This window comes from Syngnathoides biaculeatus, chromosome 12 (assembly GCF_019802595.1).
Source record: "Syngnathoides biaculeatus isolate LvHL_M chromosome 12, ASM1980259v1, whole genome shotgun sequence".
Taxonomy (NCBI): Eukaryota; Metazoa; Chordata; class Actinopteri; order Syngnathiformes; family Syngnathidae; genus Syngnathoides; species Syngnathoides biaculeatus.
In genome coordinates, this window is record NC_084651.1 from 6,983,070 (window position 1) to 6,998,857 (window position 15,788).

The window sequence follows — 15,788 nt, forward strand, 5'->3', positions numbered from 1 at the left end:
TCGAGTGGAAAACGCCATTTATCCGCTGGCCTACTTGTTGATAAGCTGCCCCCCTACCACCAGCACCCCCCACCCCTCTCTCCATTCTGAATGATTTCCAGCAAATGATGGCATCAGGGTGTTATTATGGAATCTCCGTTATTAACAGCTGACCCATTCCTTGCTGTCGGTGTCATGACCTCTGCCAAAGTTTATTTAAGGCCCACATTTCATTTTAGCTGAATGTCGATGTCCACGTTATGTCATACTCGTTTTATGCATACATTAGTTATACTTACGTAATTATTCCACTTATTTATATTTACGTTCCCTCTCAAAAAGACAATCAGAACATTTTCAATTGAGTTGTACAGGTTACGTTCATGGTGGAAGACGTTTTGAAATGATTTATCCTGCTCATATTTATTTCTACTGCAATTGGAAATTATTACGCTTTCTTCTGAACTTACTCACACATTTTGGGGCCGCTCAATTGAACACATAGTTGATGTCCTCGCAGGGAGACAAGAAATGTCAAGATGATACATGAACTAGCCATTTTTGTTATTATATAAAATCGGTAAACACAAAAGTTCATATTTTTTTACAGTGATGTGACTCACTGGCCCGTTTCTAGTAAAATATTTATACAGATGTGTGTGTGTGTGTGTGTGTGTGTGTGTGTGTGTGTGTGTGTGTGTGTGTATATATATATATATATATATATATATATATCCCCTACAGTAACTATGCTATTAATATTGACAATAGTCTAACTGTAAAATGTAGAGTGTCTCGCAGCATAATTAATATTTAATCAGCACATATGTGCTCAATATTTGTCAACCAGTCCAACAATTACTTAAGACAATCTCTGGAAATTGTTCACAAATTTATCAATGACTGCTTCAATTCTAGTGGAGTAGTGACATGACATCAGATTATTATTATTATTTTGATGCTTGAAAGTCATACATATACAAGTTATTTTACAAGGCGAGAAATCGTCTTGCCTTTTGAGAATCGTTTAAAAGATGCCAAGATACAATTGTCGCGGTTTTTAAAAGTTCGCCAAAGCAAATAACATATAATGTATGTGGCTGCCTATAATTTCCCAGATAGTTGTGAGTTGTAGTGTGTTTGTTTTGTGTGACAAGACCATGAAAATACTTGAATTTGATCTAGGAAAAGTTATAACACTGAATAAATTATTTGCACACATCCTGTAAATTATAATCCATGAATGTACTGTAAACAAACGGCGTGGGTGACACTTTCACATAAGTTATTAATTATTTTTAGTTGCTTTTTTTTTCCCCCACTTGAAAATATTTACCAAAGATGATTTAATGTAGGTCACACATAGCTCAGAGAATTTTTTTTTTTTTTTTTTTACAAAGGAGTGTAATTAAACATCATTGCATCAGCATCTTGAAAGGCTTGCTCCTGTACTGCACTGGCTGCATCTTCATTAATAACTTCGGATTGAAACAGACCAGAACGCAACTCAACGCATCCTGGTTACATTTGAGTCCAGTGGTACTTCACATACGAGTGCCTCAATTTACGAGTTTTTCAGGTTACGAGCCGTCGCTTGACTGAATCCAGTCCGGGGAGTAATTAGACTTTACATGCATCCATCCATCCATTTTTCTACAGCACTTATCCTCACTGGGATCGTAAAGTCACTTTAATTTGTTTCAATGGGAAATAATTCACTTGATATACTTTACATATAGATTGAGTTACAAGTTTGGCTGTTTCAGCGTGGGAGATATTTACTCCTGTAAAACCGAGGCAGCACTGAAAAAAAGATTTAATACGTTTTTACCGTGACTATATAATTTTTATTTTTTTTAGAAGAACTGCTACTATCACGGGGAGGTACAGGCACATCCCAACTCTGACGTGACCCTGAGCACCTGTTCAGGCCTTCGGTAAGAAACGTGACCATGATTTTTTGCATTCAACATCGTCTCCATCCCCGCTATTCTCCACACTGTTTATACTTCAGTTATTACTAATTACCAAGCTCAGTACTTTACTCCAGGCCACATCATCATTTACACCAACAACAAATTCACAATCACTAGCACTTTTATAAAAAAATGGTAAAAAGATGTGAGCCGGCTGGTCCATCACCACTAGACCAGTGAAGTAGTTTATCCAGCTGCCCCAGAAACACAAGAGATCATGCTAAAATGTAGAGTTGGTAATGATTCCAAAAGTCGTTGTGACAGACTAGTGGGAGTCATTTTTGCTCCGGGGCTCCTTCCTACACTGTAGATCATTTCTTTCAAGTTAATGTGTTCGGAAATGTGTGTCCTGGCTGGTCAGTCAACATTACAGACAACTAAAATAGCTGTTAAAGATATTTACTTATTTCACTTTGAGCTCTTAGCCGCTTTAGCAAAAGGGAAATGTCACATCTCATTGTGTCCGCTCGTTCGTGCCCTAATTGGCATCTTCTCCACGCCGCTAATGATGAACTGCAGTCGGAATAGTCCACATTTTTAGCGTCAGCAGAAATTTCCGCACCGTCCCGCTTAATTAAACACGTGATGGTCATAAGATCTTTAAAGGCATTAATATTCTGTGGTGAGATGGGATGTCACTTTCAAATGAATTTGACATTTAGTCTGTGTAAAAGTGAAGTAACTGCCCTTTACAGTGTTTAAGGAGCTTTTTCACAGCATTCTTTTTGACATAAATAGTAGAACGCGCACAGGTATTATGCACAAAATGCCAAACTTTAAATCCATGAATCTTTGTTGGGTGTCCCAAGGAAGAACCCAAAAAAAGCAAAAAAATCAGAACTCAGAAGAATTGTTGCTCTTTCCACTGCTTGTCCTCGCAGAGGCTTCATCGTGCTCGAAAACAAGTCCTTCGTCATCGAGCCGGCGTCCGGCAAAGGCCCGGACGTCCACATCATCTACCGTGCGGAGGAACTGCGTCTGACTTCAGGGGACTGCGGTCACGGCTTCAACGTGTCCTCCGTGACCCTGGAAAACTATTTAAAAACCCCCGGCCAGGCCTTCCACATGAGGGTGAGATGACATAAAAACTGCATCCATTCAGCGGTGATACCACACGACCTTGCTGTTGTCAACCTCAGTGTGAATTCTTGATGGGGCAAAGATGAACAAAGTGGCTTTTGGAGACGTTCCCGGAAAGTGTTGTTACCCGGGGTTCTTTGTCATCTGAGTCCAAAATGGCAGCCCCCGTGCAGTTTTGGCCAAAGGTGTGCAATGGGGCAGGTGCGGCGGCCATATGTCCGTGCGAGCCCAAATATTTACAAACGGGCAGTGCAAAATTAGATGCTACAATGTTGTAGTCATACAGTAACATTTTGAGAAGTGTAAGCATTGTTGTTGTGAGTTTTACTTTTTATCGACAGTAATATGTTATCTAATAATACATATATATTTATCATTTGTATATTATTAAAATTTTAAATCAATAGTACAAACAAAATGAACATTTTTATATTAATTATAATGTAATTACCATGTCAATACTACTACTACTACTTATAATAACGTGTGTAAATAGAGGCAGGAAAATTAATTGATTTTTGTTGATTTATATTAAGTGTTCTCCTGTTTGGATCTACCTAAACATGAAGACCTGACACTCAAATGAGAAATTCTGCCAATTTCTAAACCGCATTTTAATTTTTTATTTTTTTTTCCACAGCACAAAAGGGACGCACAGAAAACCACCAAATACGTGGAGCTGATCATCGTTGCAGACAACCGAGAGGTAAAAGCCACCCACCTTGATTCACATTCATCAACGGCACAATGAAGAGAGCAGGAAAACGGGGATGTGAGGGGAGGGCGCCGGGAGGAGTGGGGGGTTAGTTATATTAAGGGTAGAGCTACAGATATAGGTCAGTGTGCAACAAGCTGTGTGCTTTAGTGCCGGCGGCTTGACAGGAAATGACTCCCCAGTGGAGTGAGCAGACAGGAAAACAGGAAAAAGATCTACGCTGGGTTTCCTCCTGCTTCTACTAATGTCAGCAAGCCCAAAGGACTCAAGATCATCAACAATCGGGACAAACTGGAAGAGGAATTGTGACATCTGACCTGGCAAATGGTCTGCTGGATGAATTGACAAAGATTCCCACACGTTCACTCCGATGTCTTGGACACAGTCGTCCCAGAAGAATGGAAAGGAGGGACCAACTTTGTATTTTGGCTTTTCGCTTCCTCTTTATGAGTTACTGGTGTCCCAGTTTATACTGTATAATTATGTTGGAATTATTTATTTTTCCTTCCAAAATATTCTTTTGTTTAGTGAGTCAGAGAAAATAAAAACAAATGTAAATTTAAAACATTTAATCTATCATTTTCTGAGCCGCTTATCCTCACAAGGGTTGTGGGAGTGCTGGAGCCTATGCCAGCTCTCATTGGGCAGGAGGCAGGGTACATCCTGAACAGGTTGCCAGCCAATTGCATGGCACATGTAGACTGACAACAGTCGCACACAATTTAGAGTCTTGTATGTTTCGAGGATGTTGGAGAAAATGGAGTGCCCGGAGAAAATCCACATAGACACGGGGTGAACATGCAAACTCCAGACAGGCGGGGCTGGGATTTGAACACCGGTCCTCAGAACTGTGAGGCCAACGCTCAAACCAGTTGCACCACTGTGCCACCTAAAACATATTTATGTAATTTAATGAATTTAACTAATTTAATGTCTTTGTCTTAGAAATATTTCTCATGAGCAAAACTTTTCAAAATATCACATTTGTTCATTGAGTTTCCAGTTCTCCCTAGCAATAATGTTTAGGGTTTAGGGTCTGTCTTTATTTTTTTGTCCAGTTTCAAAAACAGGGGAGTGATGTGGAGAGGGTGAAACAAAGACTTGCAGAAATCGCGAATTATGTGGACAAGGTAAAATCTACGGAGACGGACCGAAGAGAAATATGAGCGGGTGCCATATTAACTACATACATAAAGTACAAAAAATATGCTTCTTCCATTCAGTTTTACCGAGCGCTGAACATACGTGTGGCCTTGGTGGGTCTGGAGGTGTGGAGCGACCACGACAAATGTCCCGTCACGCAGGATCCCTTCACCACTCTTCACGAATTCCTAGACTGGCGCAAAGTCAAACTCCTTCCCCAGAAACCTCACGACAATGCTCAGCTCATAAGGTAGACGATGATTTGTTATTTTGTCAAAGACTCACACCGCAGGGGCGACTAATATTAGTTCCGTACCGATGAGCTGAGAGAGGAGCTGACCACAGCATAAGGAGCAGCGCAATGACAGTTAACTGATTCAATGTAAAACTTAGCTAGTTTTTGTAGCATACAATATTATGGAGAATACTGAAGAAATTTTTTTGTCAAATTCCGGGGAAGGCTGGAACAAATCCAATGGCGTGTCAGTGGGAGAAGATGATTCGCTGTTGATTTCTCAAGGCACCACTGTATGCTAAGCCTTTCAACGCGAGTTCGCACATCCAGAGAAGCTGCTGCAATCTCGCATTTGAAACCTTCGTGTGGATCACTGCAGCGGTCCTGACGATCCTTCAAGCTTGAATCTCCCTTTTGATATAATTGATGATTTAATCCTCGTGTCCTTCTGCAGCGGGGTCTACTTCCAGGGCACCACCATCGGCATGGCGCCCATCATGAGCATGTGCACGGCCGAGCAGTCGGGAGGCATCGTCATGGTGAGCCGCGACACCCTAATCGCCCCCTCGTTCTCTATGTGGGATTGCGTTCATCTAAAGAGGTTTTGACTTTTCGCCTCGAGGGCATTCGTGAACATTCTGACATGAAGATGTATGCAATATTATTTTGCAAAAGGCCCGCCGGTGTAACGACCTTGCCAGTCGCACGGTCTTTCAATTTGGTGCTGTTTCAATCCCCTTCTCCTCCCCCCAATAAAAACTCTTTACATTTTTATGGTAAATTGCCAGTGCAAGCGCTTGCTGCGATCGCGACATATTGTTCGTACGAAAATGAGCTGCCAGTGCGTTCCCGGCTGTCCGCTCGCAAGACCATCATGTTAGATCGCAAAGTGGTTATCTTCTGAACGCCATTAGGCACAGGCCCAAACCCAGATGGACCTGCCCCCCCCCCCCCCCCCACGTTAATAGATGTGTCTTCTTCGGGCAGAGCCTTCTCCAGATGTTTACCGTACCCATTACTTTACTCATGGCAGATGGCTGCTGTGAAGATTAAAAGGCGACAAAGCCATCAGTGGCTGATCAGGAGAGGAAAAACACTTCTTGAATTCCCCAAAATGCAGTTATTGGGTCAATTTTTGTTTATTGCATTGAAATTGCATGTCAGTGCTTTAGTACGTTTACTCTTTCAAGGTTTATTTCAAAGTGAACTAGAATTTAATTGAGTTGAATGCATGCCTCTACTTGAACTCATTATATGTCTCCCTGTTAGCACTTCCTGAAGGCCCAAAACCATCTTTAATTCTGGTTGTTGGTTCAATTGTGATTAAACATTAAAAATGTGGGGGTGGGGCAGTCTTGTATAATTTACGCCCATTATTGGCAAAGTATATGGACATATCTGGTGTGTAAATGATTTTAAGATATTGACAACTCTCTCAAAAAATGCTTTAACTGCCCATAGTATTGTACTCAAGCAATACCAGGCTTTGACATGAGAACAGGTTCCCAAAAAAAATTAGCAAAACTGTGGTGTCATATTAGGAATACATTTGAATCGTATTATGTGCATTCTGAACAGTGTGGAAATTGTTCCATTGTGACTCAAAAAATAAATGCCTCCACCATGATCCACTTTTCCAGTAATTCCTCAGGGGTCGATTACGATCCCGCTGATGTTGTGGAAGCTTTCGACAGATCATGGTTTGTGCAAGTGATTGGGAGGACAAAAATGTCAAGAAAAGCTTACGAGAGGACCTGAACTTCATTTGGGGTTAATCAAAGGCACTTTAAGGTAGAAGATGTGTGCTGACGCCAATTTAATATGGGCTTGAATGTGATTGGTTAATTCTGAGCACAGCCACATAGCCAGTTATAAGAGGGTATTCTTCTTTTTAAGTCAAACTGTAGGGGTTATCTCACATTAATGGTATTATTGGTGTTATTCATTCTTCTCCATTCTTACCATACATTTTTGTTTGTGCGTCCCTGTCGCAGGATCACTCAGAGAACCCGTTGGGTGCGGCCGTGACTTTGGCTCACGAGCTGGGCCACAATTTCGGCATGAATCACGACACGCCGGAGCGCGGCTGCGGCTGCAGGATGACGGTGGACCGGGGAGGCTGCATCATGACTCCGTCCACGGGGTGAGATGGCCGTTTCGGTCCATCGAGGAGGCCCGTATTTAATTCACTTACAATTTTTCATCATTATTATATCATATATCATATATTGCGGTCAAACTCCGGGCTCTGCTCCAGCAAGTGAAAGTGAGCAATGGGCCAGAGCGCCGCTTGCGAAATCCAGCCTCATGGTTATCATACTAACAAAACTCTGCGGAAAATGGGGTGAAATGAGGGCTGGATCACTTGCACGAGAGAGACACTTGGCCTGTAAAATGGCTTGACAAGAAAATTGCTTTATGAATTGCGCGATAAATTTAGAAAAAAAAACCCATATATCTCATTTGACAAGATATATGAAGTCAGACAAGCTCATTTTCACTTGTAAATGATGCTGCAGTTTCAAACTGTAATTGGTCTTATCGCAAGGCAGCCACACAGTGTACACATGCAACACACGCACTGTAGCCCGTGACTGAAGCAGCTGCTCCAGTATTCCACCCACATCGGCTGGGTCGTCGAGATAACAATGCGACCGCGAGCGATGGACTCTCATGTTAGTAAACAGCAAAGCTGATAAGGTGAGTCCAGATATAAAGAACTGATTTTTTTTTTTTCCCCCCCCGCATCGCTCGCTCGCTCACTCACTCGTTCTGATGCCAGGGTTGGAAGTTTTGTCTGGGCAGAATTCCACCACACTGCCAAAACAAGCCGCAGAATCCAAAGATCTATCGGATTTTATTGGAGCAAAAAATTGCCATACATTGGAATTTTACTTTGTGTTAATTTAATCCTGTCATTTGTCTGGGCTTAAAACAAAAAACAATAAAAAGCATGCAGTGTGATCTAATATTTCACCATAGTTTATTTCACATTGTGTAAAAATATCGTTATTCTCTATTAATTATATGTTTTTATCAATATTTCTGGGTGGGTTTTGTCCGGGCACTCCGGTCTCCTCCCACATTCCAAAAACAGGCATTCATTGGAGACTCTGAATTGATCTTAAGTGTGATTGTGAGTGTGATTGGTTGTTTCTGTGACCCCTGTGATTGGCTGGCTACCAGTTCAGGGTGAAACCCACCTCCTAGGATAGGCTCCAAGACTCCCACCCACTTATGAGGATAAGCAACTCAGAAAATGATGGATCAATGGAAAATATTGTTAGTAGAAGGTGTGAATCACAGTTATCAAAAATCCTTTCTCAGTCTTGTTTTGTTTGTCTTATAGTTTGAGGTATCCCAAAAGCCAAAAAATATCTGCGTCGAAGTTACAGTTTTGTTTATGTGAAATTGTTGTTGTTCTTTTTCTTGAGCCCCGTTAGCACAAAACATGGTGGCGCCAGATTATTTTCATCCGCCTCATGATGAAGAAAAATTGCCACAGATAAACATAAAGTACCTGTTTGAGCAGGGCTTATGTGTACTTCATCAGGACAAGGGAAGTCATGCGGGGCATTCGTTGGAAATGACGATATAATCTAAACACGGCAGGATGAGTCACAGTGCTGATAAATTATTCAAAGACATCATAACTCCCTAAATTCTATTTTCGACAGAGTTTATGCATGACTATGAGGTAATACAGTAAATGTTGCAGTCTGGTTCTGCTCCCGCTGCAATTTTCTACAAGGGTGGTGTCCGACCCCCCATCCCAAATTTTAAACTTGCTCTCGGGAGAGAGGACCGTCTTGCTGCTAAATGATGTGATTATCGGTGGCACTGCCGGCTGCAATCAGGATGACGGCGACGGGCGGAGATCCGCAGAGAGGTGCTTTTACGCTTCGGCACACAGAGCGGAGGAGTGAAACGAGGAATCGAGGCTTGTATTTATCTCTTTTTTTTAACGCGGTGTACTTACATGCTGATAACTTGACTAAGTTTGAGCATCTTATTCCCATTGCCATCAAAGTCTTCAAAGACCTGATTATCGGATATCCCTGAAAAATTATTCTTGGTGATTGTCCAGTGGCGTGGTTTGTGTTGAGTATGAAAATGTGAGAACTGACAATCATTAATGTTAAATTTATTCAATACTTAATATTGCAAATGTTTTGTGTGCGTTCAACACCATCTTGATCAAACAGAACGATAGCCAATAAAAAGGCATAGACATGCCGACAGTTGGGTCGAATTGCACTATTTTCCCTTCCTTGTGATCAAAGTCACCAAACACGATTTTCAGATGTCTATAAAATTATGCGAGCAATTATTTTGTGTCGTCGTGTAATCATAGATCAGCTCAGAAAACCGTCAGGGCCAAACAATTGTAAATGTTAAAACCTGTTCAATATTCACAACCGCAAATCCTTTTGTGTGTGGTCAACATGATTTACATATTTATTCATTGTGAGGTGAAATGGAAAGATGGCCAATCAGGAAGCCACTTACCCGACAGAAGGAAAATAAACTGGTTTTGTTGTTATATGTTGTTTATAACTACAACTTTACGTCATCGTCAACGATAAAAACAAGTTTGCAACCGCAAATGTATGCGTTGGTAGTACTCAGATTAAATAATAGTTAGCATAGCTTCCTTTAATTCTCTTCTATGTTTTCTTCTTCGTAGTTTGTATCTCCTGGGCGGCGTGGTGGGCTCAGCTGGTCAAGCGTTGGCCTCACAGTTCTGAGGACCCGGGTTCGATCCTGGCCCCGCCTGTGTGGAGTTTGCATGTTCTCCCCATGCCTGCGTGGGTTTTCTCCAAGCACTCCGGTTTCCTCCCACGTCCCAAAAACATGCAACATTAATTGGACACTCTAAATTGCCCCGAGGTGTGATTGTGAGTGTGACTGTTTGTCTCTATGTGCCCTGCGATTGGCTGGCAACCAGTTCAGGTTGTACCCGGCCTCCTGCGCGTTGTCAGCTGGGATAGGCTCCAGCATGCCCCGCGACCCTCGTGAGGATAATTGCCGAAAGAAAATGGATGGATGTATGGATTGTAACCCCTGTAAAGGTCCATCTTGATACCGCAACATACATTGTTACATGCATGGTGTCCTGTGTTGATTTGGGGTACACCTCATTGTAACAGAGGTAACACACGCGCTGATGTTTTTGTGTGGGAGGCCTTTGAAATGTTAAAAAAAAAAAATGAAGTTGCTAAAAATCTGTGTGAACTAGAAAGAAAGGAAACAAATGTGTGCATTCATGACAGGGCTTTATGAAAGACGATGACTGAAGCAGACATTTATTAGACTTCAAGAGCTGCAATACTTGTGTGGAACTGCGCAAAAATCTGTCAAATTGTGTCAAAGTGAGATTAGGCAGGATGACGGCTGCAGTTCCCCGAAGACATCACGGTGTTTGCACAATGTGTCCTTTCTTTTACTCAGCGAACCCCCCCAAATGGTGTCATAGCATAACATTTGCTAAAAGGTCAGTCATGTTTCCCCTTGTTAGCCAGGACTAAATATTTGTCACTCCGCAGCACAGTCACCAGGAAAAAAAAAAAAAACACTTTCTCTCTCATCCATCTGAAGCTGTCAGTGAAGTGACAGCGCACTTTTACTTTGGATCTCTTTAAACATTTACCTCACGTCCAGGTCTGTTTGTGCATTTACTGCAGAGATGTAGACGTTTTAAGAACTTTCAGTGAGGTTGTTGATTTTCTGATCTCATCTCTCCTCCAAAGTTGAAATAGTAAAAGTCTAAGATGGAACGCAATGACGAGGATCCTTCTCAGCTGAGTCTGGGCGAGAGGCGGGGTTCACCCTGAACCGGTGTGACGGTCTGAGCGCTCCCCGTGCTGAAAAGTCTCCTTGTGATGAATGTGCATGTGTTACTAACAGGATACGTAGCAGACGCTTACTCGGAAATCTCCCAGTCTCATAGTTCCCCTTCTTCTACATAGAGGGCGCTAACATACGTTATAACCTAGCCCTAACCGAACCTTAAAACAAAAGTTGATTAAAAAAAGATATACACATATATATACGTTCGCTGTGTTCGTCTTTCTGAGACGTCCATAGTGAACATGAACACTCGGCTACAAGTTGTCGACTGGCACATGGTGAAACAAGGGTGGGGATGTTTCAGACTGGCTGGAAGTTTACGAAATATATACGCATGCACATTAATATACGTCCATGCGCATCACTCATAAAGAGACTTTGCAGCACCGGGAGGGCTCAGACCGTGTCACACCGGTCGCTAGCCAATCACAGAGCATATACAAACAAACAACAATTTTCCACCACAAGCATTTAAGAGTCTTCAGTTTATTTACCATACACGCGACCCACATAGGCAAGGGCGGAATCGAACCGAGTCCTCAGAAGTGTGACGCAGATGTGCTAACTAGTTTCCCATTGTGCTGCTTACTAGAATCATTTGTTTGATTTTTTTTTTTTTTTTCTTTCTTTCTTTCCTATCTTTTTGTCTTTTCTCTGAATGCTTGTCGAAGAAAATAGACCAGCATGATTTAAGGGGTTCTTTGTCATTTTGATGCCAATGTAATGATTGGATTACTAAATAATGTATCACTCATAACACAATGTCGTGCGCGGAAAGGAGACTTTTAATGATTTTAAAGAGCAGTTGTTCTTGCCGTATGTTTCCCAGACTAAATCCATCCAGTCGAGCAGAGATAGCAACAAAAGCCAAGAGTGGTACTGTAGTTAATTAACATTCTTCTTCTCACTTGATGAGCATTTCAAAGCAATCCTCACATCTTGATCAATAGAGCAGGATTGGAGCACCGAAGCGTTACCCCCGCCAACCCTTCCTAAGGCGTGAGATATTATCTTCAGCCGTGTTTGATTTTCACTTTGACTGAAGAGAAGGGGCTGGCTAATTAAAAGGCGTCTAATTGTTGCGCACAGCCAAATTAGTTCCGCGCCGACAAGCTATACACCTGGAGACCCTGCGGGGCTTCAAGCCAATATTATCCATGGAAGTCGACGTTTTCTGCTTGGCTAGTTGGTGGCCTCAGCTGTGATAATAAACACGTGCAATGTGGATCCACTCCAAACCGAGGCCGTCTTGGAATAGGTTTTTTTTTGGAAGGGTCTATTTCTTGAGCAGCGGTGGGTGGATCGGTGCTGTAGATTCTGCTGATGACCGGCAAGTGGGTCTGTCTCAAGTGAGACTAATGCAGAACCGCAAGCTAGAAAGAAATGACTGAATCCCAGTGATCCTTTACTCTGGAGTTGTTTTGAAATGAAGAGGAAAGAGAAATCCAGGCAAGGGGGATTTTAAAATCCTGGCTGGACTTCTTTGTAAGTGCCAAAAATAGGATGCTATTCATCCCCTTTAAAATGGTGCAAAACTGTTAGTGGAAAAATGCTAATAATTTTAATAGCAAAATTAATACTGCAGCCTATAAATGATACATCTCTGCATACTTGTGTGTTGCTCTCCATTTCTGGCCATCAGTTGGTTCCCAAATTTGTTAAATGTAAACAAATGTTGTGAAGTAGTTGGGTTTGCTATATTCTTTTCACGTATCATGTCTAGCCTTCCGTTTTCCCCGCCGCTTATCCTCACTACAGTCGTTTATAACAGCTCACTCAGGGCGAGAGGCGTAGAGGCCCTGTAGCTCAGTGGTTAGAGCACTGGTTTGATAAACCAGGGGTTGTGGGTTCGTATCCCACTGGGGCCTCCACTCCCTGAGAAGGGTTGCGTCAGGAAGGGCATCCGGCGTAAAAATTGTGCCAAACATATGTGCGTTCATCTGAGATGACACGCTGTGGCGACCCCGAAAGGGACAAACCGAAAGAAACTTACTTTACTCAGGGCGAGAGGCGGGGTGCACCCTGAACTGGTCACCAAAATGCAATACGGTCAAGCCCTTGATTATCACAGGGGCAATGTAAGACCCAAAGCCAAAAGGTTAAAGTCAGTCTTATAAAGAGATCACATCCTCTTTTTTTTTATTTTTTCAATATATAGATAGTCATTTTACTTCTCCCATTTCCTTTCAATGTATTTAAACTAATTGGATATACTAAATATCCCATCTATTTAAAATACACACAAAAAAAGTCCAAATAAAACACAGTATGTATTGTGAAGGAAATAAGCAAGTTTTTCAGTTAATACAAGCGGTGAAGTGTCTCTTCCACCCCCCCCCTCCCCCCAAAAAATAAGCAGATTTTCAAACGGTGTACCTTGAATTTCCATCCATCCATTTTCTTAGCCGTTTTAAGGGTCCAATTAATGTTGCATGTTTTGGGGATGTGGGAGGAAACCGAAGAAAACCCACGCAGGCACGGGGGGGAGAACATGCAAACTCCACACAGGCGGGTCCGGGACGGAGCCCGGGACCTCAGAACTGTGAGGCCAACGCTTTAATAACTGAGCCCACCGTGCCGCCTACTTTGAATTTATTGGAGTTAATTCTAAAATGTAGAAACTCCATTGCTAAAATAATGATGAAGCCCACTACGTAATGCACAAAACGATCGGTCACTGTGAAATTTTATGGGCTGTTTTGGATTCATGAAGATTGGAAATGAGCTCTATTGAACTGCAGCTCGCGCAAACACTAATAGCATATTGAATTCTGCATCATCAGTCTTCCTCATTGCTAAGCGGTCAGCAACCTTGCCTCAACTCCCCCTTGTTCCCTCCCCACACTAGATATCCGTTCCCCACCGTGTTCAGCACGTGCAGCAAGAAGGACCTCGCAGCCAGTCTGGAGAAAGGCGTGGGCATGTGTTTGTACAACATGCCAGAGGTCAAAGTGCTCTACGGGGGCCAGAAGTGCGGCAACGGCTACGTGGAGGAAGGGGAGGAGTGTGACTGCGGAGAGCTCGAGGTAAGGACCGACACTGCGCCAATTTCGATATAGTTGAGCGAGCGAATCCCAAAAGTATGGAAGTCCACCCCGAGTTCAAATCTTCAAACTGGTAATTTGTCACTCTCAGTTCAAAAAGTGAATACAGAAACGAGATATCTGAGGGGCAAAATGGTCATTGCGTCTAATGAAATTGTTTGATAGCTTAATGCGAAATGCCATAAACTGGCTAACGTTGTGGTAATTACGAAACAAAGAAAAGTAAAACTACTATACTGTCTTACAAATGGAAAAAAACAGCTTTAACACTGTATAATAAAACTAATGAAAGTAATAAAATAGATTTGTAACTTTCGTACAAGTATACAGACAGGTTGACCATTTTACAACTGCATACAAGTACATAATTTTATCAAACGAGTCTGTTAGTGCCACGGTTTTATAGAAAGCGAAACGCCATAGACGGGTTAAAAGAAATTGGCATAGGTGTTACATTAATTATGAAACTTGAAACTACTGATCTGCTATGGATCTATAAACTCAGGTTTACTTCTCTATAATAATAAAAGAATTAAAATGTTATAATTCTCTACAAGTATAAAGAGAAGCCATAAAATTTCATCTAATGAAAGGTCGTTAGTGTCATGCTGTTAATAATGCGAAATGCCATGCATTGGCCAATGGAAATTAGCATAGATTTCATATATCATTTCAAACTTTTATTGTTTAATGTAAACTTTTCAAAGTTTCCCCTCACTTTCACACTGTCACAGTGACTTCATGTTAATGTACCGTATATATTAAAAACAAAACATCTAAAATCACAGCTAGCCACTCTAGTTGTCTTTTTTTCCAGTCCGTTTGCTCCCATCGCACCTTCCGCAGGCGCCACCGCCTGGTGCTCAGCCAATCGCGCGAGTGTCATTTCCCAGTCACAGAAACATTCATCAAGTCGCTCCGAGACGGTTTGATCAGTGCGGCCTGAAATAAACTTTGCTTTTGTCTGCACTTCACAAGCACGCGCTGCTACACGGATCCATCACACACACCACGGACCACCTTGTGAACGCATGACTGCAGCTGCTCGTCTCTTAAGATGCCGGCTCAGCTACAGACGACAAAGGCTTCAGTTGATAATTGATCATGATTGTTTTTTTTTTTTTTTTTTTTTTAAATGGATTCCCCCAATCCCACGTAATGCGCGAATCTTCCTCCCTCAAGGCCAAGCAGTTGTAACTTTGATCCGCACAGACGGCTGCTGCTCCTTATTAGAAAGACCTCCAAAGAGATAGAGTGCCGTTCACAATAATCAAGGTTTTTGACAGTGCCGTGAAAAATTAGCATTATAATCTTCATTGAGGCAGAATTTCTGATGTAATTCATTTGTGCAGATACTTTGTAGCTAATGTGGTATCTTATGAGGGTATTTCATACATTTTGTTGGGTTTAGCATCAAACTCCAAGAGCAGCACAGTTTTTTTATTTTTTTACTTTTAGGTATAAGCATAGGTCAAAGGTGTAACATGATTTTTATATCAATTTTTTAATATATTTAGATTTTACAAGTTATCACAGGACTCATGCAGAAGATTATGAGCTTTCCAAGGCCATGCCAAGCCCGTTGGTGCACCCAAAACACTGTAACCCGGGTCATTTTTTAAAATTGTTCGTAAACCGGATCATTCCTAAACCGAGGTTCCACTCCACGAGTAAATTGAGTTTCTAGCCAGGTCACGGAATGAACTGCACTCATCAATCAAGGCAGCGCTTTTTTTCCAAGGGGAAAAATGGCCGACCGTAAGGTC

The 15,788-nt window shown here is 41.9% G+C and overlaps 1 protein-coding gene across 2 annotated transcripts in view; it reads left to right on the forward strand.

Moving 5' to 3' along the window:
- adam12b (ADAM metallopeptidase domain 12b) overlaps positions 1 to 15,788 on the forward strand; it is a 63,422-nt gene that overhangs the window by 31,781 nt on the left and 15,853 nt on the right. The window contains exons 5-12 of one of the 2 annotated variants that reach the window (XM_061837287.1): positions 1,843 to 1,916; positions 2,837 to 3,026; positions 3,676 to 3,741; positions 4,809 to 4,880; positions 4,974 to 5,143; positions 5,583 to 5,667; positions 7,123 to 7,271; positions 13,827 to 14,004. In XM_061837287.1, coding sequence (XP_061693271.1) covers positions 1,843 to 1,916; positions 2,837 to 3,026; positions 3,676 to 3,741; positions 4,809 to 4,880; positions 4,974 to 5,143; positions 5,583 to 5,667; positions 7,123 to 7,271; positions 13,827 to 14,004 — 984 coding nt within the window. Of the gene's footprint in view, positions 1 to 1,839; positions 1,917 to 2,836; positions 3,027 to 3,675; positions 3,742 to 4,808; positions 4,881 to 4,973; positions 5,144 to 5,582; positions 5,668 to 7,122; positions 7,272 to 13,826; positions 14,005 to 15,788 lie in introns of both variants that reach the window. The other variant, XM_061837286.1, reaches the window with a different exon arrangement.